The 12,617-nt window shown below is 41.8% G+C and overlaps 1 protein-coding gene across 18 annotated transcripts in view; it reads right to left on the bottom strand.

Annotated features, from left to right (window-relative positions):
- The window catches only part of FRRS1 (ferric chelate reductase 1), a 95,219-nt gene that overhangs the window by 76,581 nt on the left and 6,021 nt on the right, over window positions 1–12,617 (bottom strand). For 4 of the 18 annotated variants that reach the window (XM_030495753.2, XM_030495756.2, XM_030495755.2 and 1 more), the window contains exons 2-16: window positions 11,322–11,517; window positions 10,970–11,106; window positions 10,058–10,152; window positions 9,267–9,417; window positions 8,241–8,420; window positions 7,228–7,326; window positions 6,608–6,755; window positions 5,938–6,054; window positions 4,726–4,841; window positions 4,351–4,437; window positions 3,480–3,577; window positions 3,269–3,327; window positions 2,406–2,549; window positions 1,205–1,266; window positions 628–1,098 (exon numbers count right to left, since the gene is read on the bottom strand). In XM_030495753.2, coding sequence (XP_030351613.1) covers window positions 1,006–1,098; window positions 1,205–1,266; window positions 2,406–2,549; window positions 3,269–3,327; window positions 3,480–3,577; window positions 4,351–4,437; window positions 4,726–4,841; window positions 5,938–6,054; window positions 6,608–6,755; window positions 7,228–7,326; window positions 8,241–8,420; window positions 9,267–9,417; window positions 10,058–10,152; window positions 10,970–11,106; window positions 11,322–11,517 — 1,782 coding nt within the window. In that variant the 3' untranslated portion in view covers window positions 628–1,005. Of the gene's footprint in view, window positions 1–398; window positions 1,099–1,204; window positions 1,267–2,405; window positions 2,550–3,268; window positions 3,328–3,479; window positions 3,578–4,350; window positions 4,438–4,725; window positions 4,842–5,937; window positions 6,055–6,607; window positions 6,756–7,227; window positions 7,327–8,240; window positions 8,421–9,266; window positions 9,418–10,057; window positions 10,153–10,969; window positions 11,107–11,321; window positions 11,518–12,617 lie in introns of those variants that run through there. The other 14 variants (XR_003992834.1, XR_003992832.1, XR_003992833.1 and 11 more) reach the window with 8 other exon arrangements.

The raw sequence follows: 12,617 nt of genomic DNA, 5'->3' as shown, positions 1-12,617 counted from the left end.
CAACACAAAGGACTCTGACTGAACATTAGCAGAAGCTGCTTTTCCTGAAGTCAAAACAACTCCTAACCTACATTTCACTCAGCAGCGCAAATACAACATTCCTAAGTGAGTATTTTCACCCCCGTTTAAGGATAAAGTGGCATAATCCATATTATCCACAGAGAAAAATAATTCAGAAGCCACAAGCAACCAAAGACAGCAAAACACAGAAATCCACACACAACAGATCAGTTCTTCCTGTTTGAGTTTTGGATAAACACAACTGGTTTTAATGCACTTACACCGCAGACACATTCTCTCTTTATAGTTTAGAAGCACTGAGGGGGATGGGACAAACAGTATCTTGAGTGAGGCAAATAGTGCTTTTACTAAAGGACTGAAGTTCCCAAACTCATATGCTTGTGTAAGTGTGCTGCTCTTAGAGCAGAGAGAATGGTTTTTGCATTTTACTGCAAAGACAGACAACAGCATTTAGCTCATGCATCAGCCTGCATTTGAGAGTTTTCCACTAAGTTGGTGGTTTGGTTTGTTTGGTTTTAATGCACAAACTGCCATGAGCAGGAAGTTGCCACATCACATGCCATTAGAACATAGTAAAGTGAACAGTTGTGATAGATTCCAGATCAATCTTTTCAGTTTTCCCAATAATATTCACAAAAGGCTTAGGGAACTGTAACAAAATAGCATTTTCAGCATCTTCTCAGTTGTCTTAACCTATAAGCTTCTATCAAGTTCAATTACTGCGCTTAAAAAACAGAGACTTCATTCCTTACTCAGGCAAAGCCTCCCATTAAAAGTCCCATCAGAACACAGCTTTGTAGGACTGCAGCATCCTTCCATAGATGGGAATTCAAGTTCTTCCTGACACCAAGCATGACACACGTGCTGTTATTCTTCAATTGCATCTTCAAGGAGGTGTTGCGGAGGAGTTGTAACAGAAAGCATTCCTTGCAGGTTTCAATTCAACTGCACAAGATTGCATCACAAAATTCTCCATGACTTCTTTCAGATTTGGTTGATTGCTGCCAGAAAGGCAATGAGGAATACTATATTTCCACAGACATAGATAGTTAACACAATCTGTTTAAACAGACGACCCTGTAAGGGAAGGAAAACCCACAACACAGAAGTGTCAGTCTTTTTATTGATTTGAACAAAAAAACCATCCCATTTTGTAGTAGTTATTTACAAAATTGTGACTTACCTCTGCTTCTGCAGATGTGAGTGACTGCAGTATCTGTACTCTGTCATACTCTATCACTTCAACTGTTAGTGGGAAGAAAAACAAAGTCTGCTCTTCAGAGGAAGGAGGGAGCTCATTTTTATACTGCAGAAGTCTTGATCCTATGACTAAGTCTTATAAAGCATCAAATTTGAAAAGCATTTGGAAGTCTCACTTGACATTTCATGACCAGTAATACCATGCTCACAGCACAAGTGAAAAATTGTTCCGGAGCTGACCTACAAAAAGTAACTTCTCGACATAGAAATAGCAAAACATTTTGCCTCTTCTGCTAGAGTGAACCATCAAAACACTGAGTTTTGAGCTGAACAAGTATTTGTTTGCTCTAAACCCTTTTCCTGTTCAACATAACTAGATTTCATTAAGAAGTATTTTCCATTAGCCAATATGAGAACCTTCACCATTTAAACATTTCAGGTTCATTTCTCTATTTCTAGGAAGTAACTACTGCAGTTGAATTTAAATTCACATCTTTTATAATCACTCCTCCTCTACCTGCCACCTTACACAGCCTCTTAACTAATCATGCTCTTCAATTCTGCAGATGTCTCATCTCTGCCCGAGATACAGGTTATTTACATGTGCATAGTCACTTCCTCTCAGTGACACCAGCCACTGAAGCTAAGAATTCCCAATGAAGTTACTTCCAGCCTCCTCACTAGACTGGTATATTGGAGTCAGGATTTCACCTTCATTCCCTTGCCCACTGAAAATTGCAAGCATTTGCGCTCAGGTTTCTGATCACATTGCTCATGCAATAGAGCCATTCATACCAGCGATTTGCCACAATAAAACACAGACTGCATCTGCATGACCTAACCTGGACTTTACCTACCCACCCGGGACCAAAATCATGGCAAACAGTAACAGATTCTTGGAAAATACTTATGCATTTCAGTCTGCCCCTCTCGGCTGTGGTTTGAGAAATGAAGCCACTATTTAAAATGGAACAAACCCAACTTTTCTGGAACACTTTGGTCTTAAAAACTGGTGTACTCCCATATTGGTTTGTACAGAAGATATGACACTATCACTTGAGGTTATGCCCTTCCAGCTTCCAAGTTAGAGGCCAAAGAACACCTGAAATTCAATCCACACCACTACACTGCTTGCATAATCCTCAGCACCCAAGGTAACACCAGGAGTTTCACTTGGTTTGTACCTTTACGTATGAGACAGTAGCTGTGTACTTCCAGAAGAACATCAGTGCCGACATGCCAAGTTACAAAAGCAATCATTGTATAGGTGTCCCAGGGGTCAGGCAGGTCAAGTGCTGGTAGGTCCATTCCCAAGAACATAGTCACCACTAGTAAGTAAAAACAAGATAAAGACACATTAAACATGTTGTGTCAGGGTAATTAAAAAATGCTATGCTCTCAACACCTTTGGCAATAGATTTCCCATGAACTGCCTCCAACTGCTTGGGGAATGAGGTTAAAGGAATCCTTGTAGCTTGTGTATTTTTAAGCTTTTATTTTTCTGGCAGTGAGGGGGAAGGCAAGGAGAAAAGGAGAAAGCCAAGATAGTTTCCATCCTGCTCAGCGCCCAATCCCATCCCAGTTGCACAAACACTAGCATTTGTGACTCTACCAACAAGACCACAATCACCACAACATTTGTGCTTAAGCTGCCTGTGGAAACTTGTCACTATGAACAGAATTAAGCTCAGCTGCTGGTCCTGCGAGTTTCCCTTCTCCCACTACATAACGCTGAACTACGTTACTGTAAGGACACTGTCCCCAGGTCTTCCAAGACAAACAGAAATTACTCAAGATAAGAACAGGTCTTCATTACAGAGATCTCAGATTTGTTTGGAATCTCTTTAGTTTTACACAGTCACTTCTCCTTAAAGCTGTACCAGACGGCCACTTCAAACTCACACAGAAGATGGCCAGCAAGAAAAAGAGCCTTCAGAGATGCCTCAACTGGTTGTCCATAGGTATCTTACATGAGCAACAGCCCAGACAATGAACAAAGTTCCTTTAAATCACTTTAAAAGTAGTTACAACTATTATGCCTACTCACCAGCTAGTATTCTAGCTGCTGTACCAGTACTCCAGTGAAACCAGTTAAACAATTGCCTCCTACAAAGCAAAGCAAAGCATTTTATTGACTACATAGCTGGGAGTAGGGGTAAAAATACTTTAAAGACATCTTTTCAATGTAAAAAGGATGTTTAAAGAAACAAGCATATTTAATTCCTGTAGCTGTAACTTAAAGAGTTAGTTGTGAGTACCTTGGTGCATGACGAGATGGTCTGAAACCTGCCATAAGTGGCTGAAAGATTGCCAGTGCCATCACAGTACAGCCGAGATAGGGATGAAAACCTGCTTGCTAAACACAGGACACTTGTCTTTAATAACACATCTATATAAAGATATAGAAAAAACACCAAAAAGTTGATCATTTTATTTATGCTAGTATTAGTAAGTTACAGTGGTGGAGCAGCACTGTGTTTAAGCTGGCAGAGGCACAGAACACAGTAAAGTGTCCTGCAGCTGGATGGAGATTGTACTCCTTGGCAGCATGAGGCACCAGTAAGTCTGCCCAGGGTTTGTCCCATTTTTCTGTGTGTTGAGAAGTTCTACCGTCTGAAGAGCAGAGAGCAAAATGACTGTAGAAGCTACAATCCAAGCTCTTAATCCTCAATTCTGTGCCTTCAGGAGAGTCCTATCTCATCATTCCTCTCCCCACTCGTCTCTCCTCTCACCCTGTCTGTTCTGACCTTAACCCTAACCACTGTATTCAGTTTCACTAGCTCTAGCTCATACCTATGACCACATTCTCCCACCTTTAATTCAGATACTCTCTATGCTTTCCAACTGCTGATATCACCTCACACCAACTATCATACAGGTGCCAGCCATGGGTATACAATCTCTATCAAATTTTCTAGACTAAGCTTAATCACCGGATATAGCTACTCAAGTCTAAGTTCATCACAACACTTACTCCCAGCAGGTTTGCCACGTCAGTAAGTCAGCCATCCCATTCTTACTCCCCTCCTAAATTCAAGTAACATGTCAGTCATCAGTGAACCTCCTTCTCATTCACTTGGTCCATCCTTTACATTTGAGTTAACAAACAAAACAAAAGCACACACTTACTTGGCTCCAACCTCCTCGGTATATAAAAGGCAACACAAAAGAAATGCTTGTGAGCATGACTGTGGTCAACATAAGCATACGATGCACCTAGAAAAGTTAAGTTTGCTTTTAGAAACTTTACAGCTTTCCTAATATACCATTAAAGTACACTTAACAGATCTACGGTTAAAGACATTCTTAGTGGCCTCTGTAGACTTTGCTTTTACTAGTAAAGTAGGTGAACTTCTGATTTGTCATTGTTCCATTTTGTAAGATTAGAAAAAGATAAAAATCACATCAAGTTTAATCTCCTGTTTCTTGGATCCAATAGGTTTATAGTTCTGCTTACAATAAAGCTAGAAAATACAGCTAGACATAGGGGGAGATTTTGCCCACCTGAAACCACATCTCCTTTCCAAACAGAAATGAATGAGACCAGACAGGTTTGAAGAATCGTGCAACAATGACACCAATACTAACTGTGGTAACCCAAGCAATGAACATCAGTGCTCCTGAAAATAGAAAACAACCACAAGGGAAAGGTAAATTAGCTGTAAAGACTGCGTAACAGTTTAGTCTGTACATATATGGTCAGAATTTACCAGTAATAAGTTTTAATCACCTGGTTCAGACTACAGCTTTATAGCACACGTTTCATATGCACCAGTACAATCAATACATACTGGTGAGAGATGCCTGTTCCGTCACCAACTTGGACATCAGGGAATGAAAGGTGACATTTCTTACAATATGTTTGACAAGCAATGAGTGACAATTCTCCCATGGGCCTGCTTTAAAGCCCAGTACTGTGACAGAAAATATTCTCATTAACTTCGATGGCGCTGGACTGTCAGTTGAGGGGTTTCTCATTTCAAATAGAATTAAGCCAATAATGTAACTAGGAAAAATTAAACCAGAGATAAAAAGGTAAACAGAAATCTCTCTGATGAGGAGAGACTGGGGAGATGGGAGCTGGGCCTGTTTAGCCTAGAGAAGAGCAGATTGAGAGGGGATCTCATCAACGCAGATCAATAGCTCAAAGGTGGGTGCCAGGAGGATGGCACCAGGCTCTTTCCAGTGGTGCCCAGCGACAGGACGAGGAGCAAAGGCCATAAACTAACACACAACAAGTTTCACCTCAACATGAGGAAGAACTTCTTTACGTGAGGGTGTCAGAGCCCTGGCACAGGCTGCCCAGGGGGGTTGTGGAGTCTCCCTCTCTGGAGACATCCCAAACCCGCCTGGACACGTTCCTGTGTGCCCTGCTCTGGGTGGCCCTGCCTTGGCAGGGGTTGGACTGGGTGATCTCCAGAGGCCCCTTCCAACACTAATGATCCTGTGATGCTGTGATTATAAATCTAATAGAAAAGGAAAATACAGGTTCATTTTCCTGGACAAGAAGAATCTTCTTTTCAAGAAATGCTGCTCTTGAAAGGAAAGATTATTAATAACTTTGTCTTCACAGTCTCACATCTTGCTAGCCAACAGTATATATAAACATGAGTGTTACAAAGATGAGGAAGTACCTACTCTGCAGTAATGAGGAAAACAACTCTCCAGCCTCAGCAAGTCTGGAACTGGAAGACAAAACTAGAAGCTGCAGCTTACCATGAGCCTTGATAAGTCGTGGAGACCGGGAACCTCCAATATCCTGAGGAAGGCCTGTGACATTGTACATTCCATTGGTGATCAGAGGCTGGTGATGATGTTTGTGTATTACTCCACCTAAGGAGTGGCATAAAGTGGTTTATTTATGGCTGACAAAAGCCACTGCACTTGTAAACGTGCCCACTCCTTATTTATGAATGCAAGTCCTGTTGTTACCACTGAGCATAATCACACGAACTACATTTCTGACACACAATATGGGAAGAATCTAAGATGACATCTGAGCTGTCTTGCACACTTAAATGTACAAGAACCAGCTCGCCCCTCTATAGCTAACAGCTTTCTCCACTACAGGCACAAGACATGAAGCATAATTCCCTTTGTTGATGTCCCCATTTTAGATGCTAGTCTCCATTTTAAGAGTATGTGGCGAGCTCTCAAGAAGCTATCAGTTCCTAGCACCAAGTGGACAGACAACACATATATATGTTTACTGTAACTTCCAAAAGCAAACCCATGATCCAGTGAGACAGTAAAGATGACTGGACTAAGTGCCTCCAACTTGGAAACCTTAGTTCAGATACTCCCAGCTGCACCACATCTTACATAAGGGTTACTAACTCATGTACAGCTGTTCAAAGAGAGGCAACCATATCTAAGTCAAGTTTACCTTCACTAGCTTCCCCATCTGCCAGAAAGATGTAGTAGCTGGCATCCAGATTAAACCTCCCTTTGTAAGCAGGGAGACGAATACTTCTTCTGAAAGAACACTGAAGAAGACCATCCACAAGCCTCCATGACACATCCTCAAGGGCATTCTGTGAAACAGGAGACATTCAACACCTAGTCTTTTCAGAATGGCAGAGTAATTGACTTAAAAAGTAACCAAAAGACAAGCAAAGCACCAAGAAAGAACACCAATGATTGGGGCGGACGGGGGTGTGTAAGAATCTCTTGCATACCTACTCAGAAGTTATGTCAGTAAGTCAACACAGCAACATAAGGGTTGGAGTTATTACCACCAATTGCAACTGCAGCCTTAGCAAAGGGACAGAGTAATAAGGCACAAAGTTCCTCAGTAGAGTAAGCCCCCACACACTTATTTTTACCTCCAAAGGTAACATTTCCTAGGAAGTAAGTGCCCAACCAATGCCACCTTAAAGAATTATGGATCCACTTTACTATTTATAGCTGCTGTGCAAAATAAAAGCACAAAGTAGCAGCAGCAGCACATCATTCATTACCTCAAACCTACACTGGTGGAAGTGTCTTAGTTGTTTTCAAATGTACCTCTGAATCCAAAACAGGAGGACTTCGCCCCTTCAGGTAGGCAGTGATGGTGTGAATGCGGTGGTCCTCACCAACACACAGATATGCATCATCACCACCCTGGAGAGTTTAAAGGAGAAAGGTATTTATAGCCCAATAAAAACCACTACTGGCGGTCTCCAAAACCTGTTTGATTTAACATATGCAACAAGACCCAAGACAGACTTCTCTAGCTGTCAAGCCATTACTTCCCAGCTTTCAAACACTTTAGTTTTAAACAGGAATCACATTAAGTCAAACAGATGACCCATAGTTAGGCACATTATGACATAGACTCTTCCCCCCTCCCTCCCCAGGGTAACAACCATATTATCAGAAGTTTCTTTAATTATTTATAGTTCACTAAATTAAGCAGACAAGGCAGAAGTGGACACTGATGCTATTTTAAAACCCTCTTCAGTTAAAAGTTGGATTTCCTCAAAACAGTGCTTTGCCTTTACAGCTAAGAACCAAGTGTTCTTGCACTAGAGACGTCAACATAAACAGCATCTTCTTTGTGCAACAGTTAGTTTATGGATTATGCATTTGTCAAAAGCATCATCCCTTGACTTTAACAGCAATTATAAAAAAGGATCTCTAAGCACTCTTTAAGACTGAATGGAGTCACTCCTGTACAAACAATGATGAAATGCAAATGGGTTTCAGAAAGCATAGCAGCTTGGCTTCTGACAGGCGAGGGGTTTTGGCTAGGTTACAAAGAAACACTGATCCAACCAGGAATCCAGTCAGCTATGGTGCAATCAGACAGGTTGGATTCTGCTAAGACAGATATCCACAGGGCAATTCTACTGCAGATAGTAGCTACAACTGAATATCCACCTATAAAAGGCAACCTGTGCTGCAGCACTATGAAAGAGCAGTCACTCGGTGTGACACCTAGCAGCATTTCAGTTTTCTACATGCATGTTTTGCTAAAGTACCATTCCAACTTTACTGAGACCACACAAGCAACTAAAGTGGAACAGGACACTCACCATCCACTGGTCATGGGACAACGCAAATGCTAAATATCCTTCACTTGGACCACTCATTTCAATAAATACTGAGCTCCTCTCTTGTTGGAAAGACAGAAAAAAACAGGAAGCACTTTCAGGATCACAGTTTGAAGGGTTCCTAATGCAGAACTTGGTCCTTCCACAACCCGATGCATTAAACTAGATAATTAAGCAAACAAACAAGTCATAAGCAATGAGAGTTTCCCCTCTTCTTCCTCCCTTTCTACCCCATTCTAGAAGAAAGCATACGAGGAACAGCAAAGAAATGCCATCTACGTCTACATACCAATCTCTTAACCCACCCGTACAATTACCTCAGGACCACTAGGTGAAACATTGGTGGGTTCCAAGCTGTACTTTGACTCAAGCTGAATTTTCACTTTAAAGACATTACGATAGAATAACTTTGAAGAGAAAGGAAAAACTTGAGAGAAACTTCCTTTGGTTTAATTTTTAGAGAGGTAATAGCAGCTGTTGATGAGGGAGAATAGAAGAGAAGACCAGCTTTTTGTTTCCTTTTTAAAGTAGGAACTCCATTGATACACAAGGAGAAAATACATGGATTAAAAATCATGTTTATTGTGGATCAAATAGTGATGTTCGCTCAATTCATTCAAGAATCAATAATGGAAATCAGTATCAACAATCAGTAACAAAGATGAACTCACAAAAGGAAGTTTCTGAGCCTGCAGTTACTACATAGGAAGTTACTAGTCAAAACCAGATTAAGTCTCTTCCCATTTCTCCTCCCAGGTATGCACAATATTTTCTGACCATTTAGTTCTAAGTGTTCTATCAACTTTCTGAGCCCTGTGTGGCATGACATTTAACCTATACAAGTTCAGGCAACTCCACTAACACAAGAGGATAGCTATGTCCTTAGTCTCTAATATCTAAGTTCATCACCTCTCCTTTTCTGTCAATAAACTTTATCAATGTGTTTTCATTAAACAACAGTGATCACAAGCATTAAGAATAGCATTATTTCAGTTTATAATTACTTACTGGCTTTGATAAGTAGGAAGCAGGGTGTGAAGTTGATACAGCCTCTGATGTTGCGTGCAAGGGTGTTGTTGGGGACAGTGCATTAGGCTGAGAAACAATGGGACCAGGAATCTTCACCCAGAAAGTCTTGTATTTCTTCACAACTGTGGCTCTTAAAAACAAAGCACACACAGAGTCATACTGTACATCAACAACTGACTGTTACTTAAAAAAGGGAAAAAGGAAAAGCTATAGTTTGTACAACTTATTGTAAAACCCCCATCTTTAGGCAGGCCTCTACCATATTAAGGATTAAAGTAGGAAAATATCTGAAATCTCAGTGGAAAAATAATATTAAAACATGACAGCATGCTCTACTGGATATAAGTGCTCTCTGCCACAGGCATGAATGTTTCAACCTCCAAGAGAGTTGTATAGTTTTTATCCATTAGTTCCCCAAAACCTAGTAGGAGGGTGTACATACCATTTCATTAAGTAGCAGCACAGAAAAAGAATCTTAATGCTGTGTGTTACAGACATGAGAAATGAGCAGTTAACTAGAAATAGTAAAGAAATGGGCCTCCAAATCCCTTTCTGCTCTCCCCACAAAAATCAAAATAATCCTCTCCAAGTTTTCCCTAAAGGACAAGTCTCTGCATTAATGCAGACTCTGCAGCAAGCAAGAGGTGTCCACTTTTCAGGCCATTAGTCCAAGGATCCTTCTCAGTTGCTGGCCAATACTTGACACAGCAATGGCACAGCTTTACTTACTTGCATTTTAATCAACTAGAACTAATAGTAGATTTACTTACAGAAACTGTACCCGTTTTGGTGCATCCCCAGGAGCAATCCAATAAACTTTGATGTGTTTCTTTTTTGCTTTACTTGTGTGACTGACAGCTGAATTCTGAAAACACACATATCAAGACTCACACAGTGGATACACAGGAAGGAGATTTCAGATAACACAGTCATCACAGGCTATAACTAAATCCTGAACTGACACTGCACTGTTACATTGCACAGAGCCACTGCAACCAGCTCCTCCCCAGTCAGTCATTATCAATTCAGATAAGTCTGCCACTGAAACTTATACATACTAAGAAACTGTGAGGCTAAAAGGAACTAGAGGTCTTTCAATCCAGAAAACTCCAGTGGCAGTGGCCAAGGCCAGGCTGGATGGGGCTTGGAGCAACCTGGTCTAGTGTGAGGTGCCCCTGCCTGTGACAGGGGGTTGGAACAGGATGATCTTAAGGTCTTTTCCAACCCAAACCATAAGGTCTTTTCCAACCCAAACCATTCTATGATTCGATGACGACACAGAGATCCCTGCAGCATTTATGTTGTAATGGTGTGATAACACTAGAATTTTTTTGATAGTAAGATAATGCTCCATTTTTTTGACAGTAAGAGCATGAAGGGACAGTGCAATGACTGTACAGAGAACAGAACTGGCATCCCAGAGGACAAACCTCAAAAGTAGTCTTGGGATCAGACAGTTATTTGCACAAGATAAACAGATCAGACACAGCACTGAACTAAGTCCTCCGAGCACAAAGGGCACAACCCAGACACCCCCATTGCTTTACAGCACTGATGAATGCATTAATTGGATGTCACTGAGCTCAAAGAAGACTGCACAGCTCAGCTCTATCCTGTTACAGACATGGTCTAGTACAAACACCTCAGTGCCTGATGTCCCACTTCAAGACACTAAAGCATACCTTGGTATGGCCACATGTCAGGAGCTGAGACACTCTCCGGTCAGCTAACATAAAAGAACCAAGTGCAGGGCTCTCCAGGTGCTCTGCATCCCGGGCTTGGATGAAGAAGCCTTCAAAAACTGGTCCGGACAGATGAACTGAAACCAGAAGAAAAATTAAGCTGAGATATTCTCCAGAGGAAGAATGAAATATTTCAACCACCAGAAGCAAGCTATTGAACAAGTATTGAATGACTGCTGAATGGATCACCTGAGCAAGATTCAACTGCTTAGACAGATCTAGTATAACTGAGTAAAGACAAGCTACACAAAGAAATAGTCAACTAAACTCTTCAGCTATAAGCAACACATACCTTCTATGCTGTCCCCTGGTTTAAATTCAGTCCCATTCACTGTAATGGTGTGCTCAGGTGACAGCTGTGGAGAGCTACCATGACAGGGTATCATGCTGGTGCAGGCTGCTCTTACTTTTCCATTTGGATAGCCACTCACAGATGCATAGAAACAAATAAGCATCCAAACAGCAAAAGCAAGGCCAGGCAGCTCCATCTATAGAAAGTAAAGAGTTCGAGGCAATTAAATACAATAACCAGTTACATTACAGGTCACCACTCATCTTTAGCTGAGTCAGTTGAACACTACAATTTAAAAACAAGTTTAAAACCTTATGCATGAGAAGACACCATCCCCAGCTGCACACTAATGTGTGTTCGTGATAACTGCCAGACTTTGCAGCAATGGTCACAGATAGGATGTTTCAGGCCATCAAGAGTACAGGCAGTAGATGGATCCCTCCACTCACTGGGTGGATTATTTCTCTCCATACATTTTGACATAACTTCTTGAATTTCTTTTGCTTACGCCCCTCCCAAAACAAAAAATAATCCAAGTCCCTTGAACATCTGCACAGGACAGATGGATATTAGAACGTTTCATGGTTGTATAAATGTCCACACTACTGAGGAACTACACAGCTAGTATCAAGCCCACTCTTTTATTAATCATAGTTCCAAACGACACATCATTACAGACTGCCCTTTGTTTCCACAACTCGTGTCTAATCCTCATATATGACAAACAATTCCCAGGTAACAAGTTCCTCTTTCTGCAGGGGAAATAAAGTTGTCAAACACCAGAAGTAGGTTTTATACGTGCAAAAGAGTGGGAATTTGGGATAAAGATTTAGATAAAGAGACATTGAGGTGCTGGAGCGGGGCCAGAGAAGGGCACCAGAGCTGGTGCAGGGCCTGGAGCACAAGTGTGATGAGGAACGGCTGAGGGACCTGGGGGGGTTTAGTCTGGAGAAGAGAAGGCTCAGGGGGGACCTTCTCGCTCTCTACAACTGCCTGACAGGAGGGTGGAGCCAGGAGGGGGCTGGTCTCTGCTCCCAAGGAACAAGGGATGAGACAAGAGGAAACGGCCTCAAGCTGCGCCAGGGGAGGTTTAGATGGAGATGAGGAACAATCCCCAGAGGGTGCTCAGGCATTGGAACAGGCTGCCCAGGGCAGGGCTGGAGTCACCGTCCCTGCAAGTGTTCACACACCGTGTAGCCGAGGCCCTCAGTGCCATGGGTTAGTGGTGGCCTTGGCAGTGCTGGGAACGGGTGGACTGGATGAGCTTAAAGGTCTTTCCAACCCTACTGATTCTAT

The sequence above is a fragment of the Strigops habroptila genome, chromosome 8 (assembly GCF_004027225.2).
Source record: "Strigops habroptila isolate Jane chromosome 8, bStrHab1.2.pri, whole genome shotgun sequence".
Taxonomy (NCBI): Eukaryota; Metazoa; Chordata; class Aves; order Psittaciformes; family Psittacidae; genus Strigops; species Strigops habroptila.
This window is presented reverse-complemented; position numbering and strand designations above follow the sequence as displayed.